At 47.8% G+C, this 9,478-nt stretch overlaps 1 protein-coding gene across 1 annotated transcript in view; it reads right to left on the reverse strand.

Moving 5' to 3' along the window:
• Positions 1–9,068, reverse strand: part of SLC25A48 (solute carrier family 25 member 48) — a gene marked incomplete at both ends in the record, with an annotated part of 35,168 nt that extends 26,100 nt beyond the window's left edge. Inside the window, 2 exons of the mRNA XM_080936987.1 lie at positions 5,290–5,333; positions 9,023–9,068. Of these exons, the coding sequence (XP_080793113.1) occupies positions 5,290–5,333; positions 9,023–9,068 (90 nt within the window). The remainder of the gene's footprint in view (positions 1–5,289; positions 5,334–9,022) is intronic.
• Between the last annotated feature and the right edge of the window lie 410 nt (positions 9,069–9,478).

Here is a 9,478-nt window from a genome sequence, read left to right on the forward strand (position 1 = left end):
GCAGGGCCACCCATCAATCTCTCCTCTTGCCCTTGCCTGGTGTTGGGCACAACCTTGGTGCAACTCTTTGCAACTCTGCAGTGATTGAAGAAGTTACACAGGAAAGGCAGGTGGCATCCTCTGAGGAAGTCTGGGTGGTCAGGGATAGGAGACAACAGGCACAGAACAGCGAGGAAGCGCCTAAGGTTGATGGGAAGAATGTCTGCCCTGGACTCTGGGTTCTGCTTCTCTTTTAGATATATTGCCTGACGTTCTCCCTAAGATGCTTTCTCAGTCCTTGTATCACTGCACTGTCTGTTAGCAGTGAGAGCCCCACAGCAGTCCTGTGTCCTGCAGTACCCAGTGTGAAGCAAGGAATGAAGGTCCCCAGAAGAAAAGGCCACCAACGTTGCAGTCTCCTCGATGGCATCTTTCTGCAGCTCCAACCTTCCATGATATGCAGGGGTGTCTTTTAGCACACCCTGTTTTAAAGGTAACTGTTAAGCGTGCTAATATGGGAACTAATATGGGAAAGCATTATGCCAACATGTCTAACTGTAAGTCCAGAGCCTCCTCTGACCCACCTACTCGCTGGCCTCTCGGCCACAGTGTGACCACTAGTATGGCCGAGGATTTGATTGGTATCCATTAGTATTGGTATCCATTCATAGCCATAGATAATGAAAGGGAAACACTATCATGCTGTCTGCGGGTGTTGGGTTTATAACTGGGGGGACGCATTAACCGCCTTGTCAGACACCATTTGTTAAGTGTCATGAATCTGCATCTGTTCCAACCCTCAGAAGATTCAGCAATAAAGACAGCAAAAGCTCGGCCCTCATGGATAATACAGCTTAGTGAGGTTGGAAGAAAGAATATCCCCAAGGGTAGTCAGGCAACATGCACTGGGCTAGAAGAGTTAAAAGGAAGAGAGGGACTGGAAAGATGCTTAGGGGTTAAGAGCGCTTGCTGTTCTTACAGAGGACCTGGGTTCAGTCTCTAGCACCCACAACGTGGCAAGTTCACAACTTCCCATTAACTCCAGATCCAAGGGATCTGATGCCCTCTTCAGGCTTCTGATGGCACTGTGAACACATGGTTCACAGACACACATGCTGCCAAAAATGCTCATATGCAGAAAGTAAATTTAAAAGACAATGAGACCTAACACAGAGAAGGGTGGGTAGTAAGGTTGGGTAGATCTGGGAGAGGAGCTGAGACGGGGGAGTAAATGAGATCAAAATACATTGTATTTTGTGCTCAAAGAGTAAATAAGCTATTGCTTTTTTTAAAAATCATGGCAAAACAATTGGAATATATAACAGACAGTAAACCTCAATGCTTCGAGAAACAATAATTCCAAAATGAAGTATATCCGGTAGCTTAATGGTGTGTGTGTGTGTGTGTGTGTGTGTGTGTGTGTGTGTGTGTGTGCATGCGCACAAGCGCACCAGTGTTACAAAGTGTTAAGAAGGGCTGGGTGGGAAAGACACCCTAGAATGTGCAGTGTGGGGACTGAGCCCTAGCAGTATTTTTGTTAAGCTCAGGGGAAGGGTTTTCCCAACCAGGACAATGGCAAGGATGATGGGAGGTGAGGTAGGCCTCTGTCTGTATCCTATGTATCCCTCACTAGCCCCAGATCTGCCAGAGTGGTGGATGGCCATGGAGGAACAATTTCCCCCAAAGACTGAATAATTAATCAAAGCACTGAAGCCCACGAGTGGGCTTAACTTATCAAGAGTCTCTTCAGAGCCGAAAGCAATGTTCTACCAGTCAGCTCTTGGCATGATGCTGAGGTCAGCGGCCAAACCCTGAACCCTGGTTACCCCAGGAGCTAGTGATCTATGTGCACTGACTGCAGACTGCACAGGGGCATCAGAAAGCCCTTTGCTATACCTTGCTGATGAAGAACTCTGCTGGTTTGAGTTCCCATCGTTGCCATGACAACTTGAAGCAGTGTAGCATACTGTCACACAGCTCTAGGTATCAGACGTCCCAGTTCCTCTCCACTGAGCAGCCAGTAGCCCAGGGCATAGGAAGGAGCCTTTGCCTGAGGCCAGCAACCCAGGGCCTGATGATTAAAGTGTTCCACACACCCTCAGGCAGGCCCCTGGCTTACCTCTCCTACCCCTGCAAGTTGTCAGGGGAGGTATGAATTGCTCCCTGCTCGGTCCTTAGCACCTCCTTGGACAATCCTGATATCTACCTCAATCCAGGGAGGTGCTATCTACCCATTTTACAGACAAGAAAATGAGGAAGGTTCAATGCCAGGAATGGGTGTGTCTTAGTTACTTTTCTATTGCTGTGAAAAAAATCAATATGACCAAAGCAACTTATAAAAGAACATATTAAACTCGGGGGCATACAGCTCCACCACTGCAGAGACTATGGCAACAGGCAGACAGGGAGTCTAACTGGGAAAGGTGGTGTGGGATTTTGAAACCCCAAAGCTCACCCCCTCCCGTGACATACCTCCTCCAACAGGGTTATACTTCTTAACCCCTCTCAAACAGTTCCACTGACTGGGGACTAAGTATTCAAACATGAGGCCTATTGGGGCCATTCTCATTTAAACTCCCACAGAGGGCAAGTGTTGTGGCTAAGACTAGATTCTTTCATTGTTGTGTTTGTGGGTACACACACACACACACACACACACACACACACACACACACACACACACGGAGGTACATGTGCATGCATCACGTCAAGGCCAGAGGGCAATCTTGGATGTCATCTTCAGGGTCTAAAGGCAACTTAGGAAAGGAAGGCAGCTCATATCCAGTTTCCTTTGAAATAGGGTCTCTCACTGTCCCAGAACTCACCCATCAGGTAAGACTGGCTAGTGAGTGGATCCTTTTGTCTCCTCAACTCAGGAGATGGGATTCCAAGTATGTGCCACCATGCCTGGCATTTTATCATGGGTTCTGGCGATCAAACCCAGGTCCTCATCCTTGCTAGGCAAGCCCTCTGCTAACTGAGCGATCTCACAGGCCTTGACTAGACTCCTATTTAGACCTGCCCAAACCTTTTCAGTTGGCAGGGAATCTAGAGAAGATGTTAGCCAGAAGGAAGGAAGATGTTCCAGGACAAACAAGAGCCTGAGCTTAGGTCCAGGGCAGACCAATACCATACTGGGGTTTCGGCAAAAGGAATTCAGGCTGGACACGCCTGGATCATCTCACAGAAAGAAGGGTTTTCCCAAGATGCAGAGCAGAGTGAGAAGAAGGTGGTGCTGGCCTTTTTAGATGTGTGTGTGTTGGGAATTGGGGGGCAGGCTTGACTAGACAGGAAGCCAAGACACTCACTTCCCTAATGGCGTGGCTCCAGTGTCCCATGTCCTTAGAAAGGAGACAGATCTTTGGCAAGAGACACAGGCCACATGAAGGCAGAGGTGGAGTTGGAGCTAGAGTGTGGCAAAGCCATGGTCAGAACTCAGCAACAGAACAAGCCAAGAGGAAGGCATGGGGCAGAGTCATGGCTTCCAGAAGGGTCCAATGCCTTAACTTTGCTTTCTGCTTCATGACTTTAAGAGTGTCTTGTTTGTTTGTTTGTTTTTAAGATATATTTACTTTAAGCTATGTGTACAGGTGCTTTGCCTGCAGGCATATCTGTGTACCATGACCATGTGTGAGCAGTTACTGGGTCAGAAGAGGGAGTCATATCCCCCTGGAAATAGAGCTACAGATGGTTGTGGACCGCCTAATGTAGCTGCTAGGGGTTTGAACCCAGGACCTTTAGAAGAGCAATCAGTGCTCTTAACCACTCAGCCATCTCTCCAGCCTCAATTTCTGTTATCTTAAGACAGCCAATCATCCTTTCAAAGGTCATTTCTTCACACCCTATTCAATGATAATTTGTTAAGAATTCCCTTTTATCTGGCCAACTAGAAAAACAACGGCATGTGGCCAAGTTCTAACACAGAGGTACAAACTTGAACAATCCATGGACAGTTCCACTGAGGAAGCTGACTGAGAAGAGGACTTTTAAGATGCCTCCATATTACCCTCAAAGAGAAGTGTACATATACTGCTCACATTGGGGGAGGGGAGGTTTTAAACACGCTCCCTGAATTTGGTTAAAGTGATACGGTAACTGGGGAGATGATTGATTTACATTGATGATATTAAATTGACAGCTCCCAGTTGTAATACCTACTGGGCATCAAGAACAGCTCGCCCAATGTTATGCTGCAAGGCAGAGTAAATTAATCCTTGCTTAACAGGCTTTGCAAGTAGGAACTGCCCCCAGTCAGGGTCTACACCCATGGCCTGTGCCATTTCACAGCTCACAGTTTTTGGTTTGAATTGTGCTTAGCAATTGACCCGATCTGTGCTGAGAGTCTGCCAGGGGAGCCTTTGGTGCAGGTCGACCAGGAAGAAATATGGCGAGGTTAGCCAAGAATAACAGCTAAGCCCCACCTTGGAGGAGCGGTAGACAGCATGTGAAGAGTAAACCAGGCCCTAACCTAGGAGGGGCCCATTGTCATATGCAGAGGTAGACAGGCGAAAAGGAAATTGTAGACACTTGAGCCAGACCTCAGAGTTGCTTCTGTATACAGTCCAGGCATTTTTAGTAGAGACAAGAGCAGTACTGGTGGCCATGTTTCTTGGCTTGGCTGGGTCCTGGTCGCCACAGATGGGTGGCTGGTGGTGGGGACTCAGAATGTGCTTTTTTAAAAAATGTATCTTATCCCTTTTCCTATCCCTGTCTGTTTTTCATGATATGACCTGGTACACGCCCTCCTACTCCTTCAGGGGTACCTATGAATGTCAGGATGGCTCTACTGGCTCCAGAGTTTCCTTCCCCTATGTGCCTTTTTGGGTTATTCCAACCTAGGTTGAAATTGCTAACCTGACATCCAAGTGCCCTAAGGACTAAGGTTTGGGGATTTGGGTCCAGAGCTGTAACACAAACCAGATGAATCAGCAACACTGGTCTTGCTGGCCTTTCCCAAGCACAGTTCCTACCCAGGGTCCCTGCCTCAGCCCTATGCTGTCTCCTATGCCTGGTGTGTCTTCTCCAATGACTGGAGACCCCCTCTCACATTTTAAGCTCAGACTCTATCTCACATTCCAAATCTTTCCTGATTGTTCAGCTCCCCAGGTACTTGAGAAGGAGGAGGATCAGAAGAGTCCTAACTCCTTTCTTACCAACTTACAAGATTCTGCAGGCAGACAGGAGACAGCAATGGAAACAAAGTCTCCTAACACCACATCATCCCTGGACCCCAGAGAGTCTAACCAGAGTCCCAGGAAAGAGCCATTTGAGGTACCTCCCCAAGAGGTCATGAAAACTCAGTTACTGTACCTTGACTGTGTCCAGAGGGTAGCCAACAATGACACTGGCTACACCTGTAGGTCAAAGAAGAACACCTGATCACCCAAACTCTGGACTCCTGGTTTGTCCCTGCCAGCTCCTAGAAGAAGTCAGAGAGCTGAGGCATGGCAGGCACCAGTCACTAGAGTAGTCTTCCAGTGCACAAGGCCTGGTCCAGTTACTGAGGAAGGCAGAGAGGGGAGAGTCAAACCTGGGCCTTATTTTTAAAAGTACTCCAAAATAGGGTTTAAGGCTTTAAGACAACTGGATAGCCACATACAGAAGAACAGAGTTAGTCCCCTGCCCCCAAACAAACTAGAAAAAATAATCCAATGTACACAAAAGGCTTAAGACTATAAAGACTCAAATATGTGGGAAACTCTTTTCAAGCCTGGTTTTGTAACGTTTGTAGTTACAGTAAACACACGCACACGCACACAATCAACAAAAGAACAAATTAGGTGAGGTAGATATCACAATAGATAGTCTCATCAAAGTGAAAACAAACAGCTTAAAAATTATAGATATCATTTACAAATCACATGTCTGTTAAAGGTCTCAAATCCAGAGTACCCCAAGAACTCTTACAGATAAAACAGTGTTTAAATGGTCAAAATACACATCCCTCTGAAAGACATGCCAGTGGCCAAACAGTACATGAACATATACTCAACATCATTGGGTACTTGGGAAATGTAAATCAAAACAGTAATGAAATTTCCCTTCATATCCACTAGGATAGCTGCAATTTCTAAAAAAAAAAAAAAAAAAAAAACCACACACACACACACACACAAACACATTGTACGTATGTGCTCATAGAGGCTAGAAAAGGAAGTGTGCTTCCCAGCAACTGCACCTATAGATGGTTGTGAGAATATGGATCCTTAGAACTGAACTAGAAGAGTAGTGCTGACTCTTAATTTCTGAGCTATTTCCCTAGCCCCGAGACATTAGAGCTCTTATATATTGTTGAGGGAAACAGAGCCTTACCTTTAGAAAACTGGTTATTCCTCAAAGAAAAGTTAAACACAGAATCACTACATGACTCAGCATTTTTCAATCCCAGATATATACCTAAGAGCTGAAAGCAAGAACTCAAACAAAACAAGCATACTCACAGTCAACACACCAATCATCACATGTGACAAAGGTTGGGAACAGACATTAACTGATATACAATGAATAAACATGGTACATAAAAATGGATTGTTATTTAGCTGCAAGTAGTACTAGATAGCCATTTCCTCCTATTGGAAACATTATATCTTGGAGAATCCTTACCTCTCAGGAAATAAAACTCACAAGTCTCAGAACTTCCTGAAACTTATAAGATTTACAGGATTCTCTTCTCAACATTACCTAAATAGTAAGGGCTGCTGGAGAGAGGCGACTGCCCAGCTGTACTGAGAACACATATGCAGCAGCTTTCAGGAGCCATCAGCCATGTTCAGGTGTGTGTTCAGCGCAGCAGCTGCCTGTGAGTGACCCAGTCTCCTGGAACTAACCCCTTGCCTATACCACTGAAGTAACTCCAGTAAACTCACTGACTTTGTTAAGCTTTGGTCTGTCACCCATGCTCTGTCTGGGGTCACAAAAGAGGTAGAAGTGTGGTACTGAACCCTCCCACCACAAGGTGGGCAAACCTTAAAAACCATAGTATGCTAAGCAAGAGAGGCCAGACACATTTATTTAAATGAATTATGTAGAATAGGCAAAGCTACAAGACAGAAAACAGATTAATAGGTTCCAGGCTATAGGGAGGGAAGATAGGAGTGACCACTGAATGGACATGGGCTCTTCTTTGGTTATGTTAAACAGTAAACTCTAAAGCACTTGTTTAGCAAACAGTGAAATGGGGAGCTTCAAAGCAGAAGTGTAAGGAGGAGACAGATGGAGACGTACAGCAGACAGACAAACAGACAGAGACAGAAAGAGATAGAACACCTGGCTACACACATACTGGTGTAAACCAGTCTTGAGATATGGATAAGAAGCCTCTGTGGTACCCAGCAACGACAGTCACACAGGGCTCTTCCTTCAGGACCAATTCCTCCAGCACACCGATGACAACAACTGTACCGTCAGAAGTGGGCTTAACAAGCCAGGCAACAGGGACACTTGTTTGGTCTAGAACCTCCAGTCTTCTTCACCCTCCACACTCTGTGAACTGAGCAGCACAGAGGGGAGCAGAAGGAGGAGCTCGGCTCCCGACGGTACCAGAGCAGGGCAGGCATCCTCAGGTCCAAGCAGTAGCTCAGAACCAGCTGCAGACGGGCATCTCCCTGTTCACACTCACCCCCTACCTGACATCAGGACGAAGTAAAGGATAGGGTGCTGGGGCAGTAGTTTCCAAGGCTTGGAAAGTCTGCGGATCTTCAAACAAATATGGAGGACATTGTAGTGGAATTTTGTTTGTTGTACAGTGTCATTAAGGAAGATGACCACACTAGGCAAGTTTGGGGGTTCAAGGACTTTCAAGGCACTAGGCAGACCCTTGGTGCCCTGTTGCCTGGATTGGAATCCAAGTGCCTGTAGAAGCCCACCTTGGAAAGTCACCAAATTGTTCTGTGTTTCCATTTCCTAAATGAGGCTGTAAAGGCACCTACTTCACTGGGGCTGCTATGTGATGAGAGAGGTATGGATAAGCAGAGAGAAGGGCACCCGCTACAGGATTCAATACACAATAGCTAAGAAAGCAAACACAGGACAGTGGCTGTTCTGAGAGGTGGGAACACAACTGTGAATCACAGGGATGACAAGGCATGCATAAACACTCTGCAACTTCTAGGGGCGCTTCACCTCTTGGGTAGAGTTACTAAAAATCGTACGCTTGAGCTGGAGATATTTTTAATGGAGAACACAAACCTTTGAAGACACAGCACAGGCACTTCAGCCTTCCTGGAACCTGCTAAACATCCTGTCCATGGGTTGCAGGTGACTGGCTATGGGACCAGCCTTGCAGTGAGCCCCGAGGCGGAGACTCAGTCGCAGCCTCTGATGTGACAGAGACCACAGGACACAGCCAGCTCTGGCTGCACTTTATTCAGAAACTGTTATTTTGTGAACTACTCCTGGCTCGATGGTGAATGTGGTGACACCTGTGGTGGTGGGGCGGGGAATCAAAAGGTCCAGGGCTGATGGCTGACAGCAGCCAGACAAGAGGGGTTCCTCTCTGCTGTCTAGAGAGACTATTACAGAGCTCCACTCCCTGCCCTCCGGGCTCTGCTCCCTTAGGGAGCAACGCCCTTAAGACAACCTGATCTTGAAGTCCAAGTTCTTGGCCATCCTGAGACCCGAGCAGCCAAGCAAAGCGCCAACCCAAGCACAAGTTACTTGGAGATGTGTCGCCAAGCCCAGGTGTGCCCCGGGTCACTGAAGGGTGTGCGCGCATTGGGGCGGCTCCATTGGTTGTCCGTTCTGACTAGCGGTTTAATCATTATGGGACCCAAGTTCGTTGGGGCCTAAGTTGAGACAAATCGGAAGCTCGAGGAAATCGATGTGAATCTTAAGAGCTTAGCTTCACAGACTAGGGGGGATCTAGGGACCAGCCAAGCGGACTGGACTAGGGACGCCGGGTCCTTCAGGTACCGCTCACTCCGGGATGCGTGATGAAAACCCGCAATGCAAATCGCACTGACTGGCACATCCGGTGCCAACAGCGGGCACTGCACCACCAGGCAGTTTGCCCTGTGGTACGGGGGTCTTTCGCAAGCACACTCACCTCCGATCCAGCCTGCCGCAAAGTCTTCCAGTTGGAAGCTACCCATGGTGGACCCAGGAGTGCGCCTTGCCCTCCCGCAGCCAGCGCTACACCCGCTCAGTGTGTGTCAGGCATAGCCCCCGAGGGGCCAAGTGCACAGCAGAGGAGCGACACGGTCACTCTGCAGGTCCTTCTCTAAACTCCAGAGTTCCAGCCACCCGCGCTCTGACTGTCAGCGAATGAAGGCGGGTAGCTGACAACCCGCCCCCAGAGGATCTTAAAGGCACAGCGCTTCAACAAGGTGTGATCCAGGAGGCGGGGCCCCAGTCCCCAAGGGGAATTCCCTTGGTTTTTCTGGCCACCACCCTCTGCCCCAACAGTACAGCTTTGGAGCCTTCCAGGTGGAGGAGCTTTGGACTTGTTTGCAAAGTTCATCAGAAGAGGGAAAGAGGGAAGTTTTATAAATATCAAAAGTTG

Source organism: Micromys minutus (genome assembly GCF_963924665.1).
Source record: "Micromys minutus genome assembly, chromosome: 1".
Classification (NCBI taxonomy): Eukaryota; Metazoa; Chordata; class Mammalia; order Rodentia; family Muridae; genus Micromys; species Micromys minutus.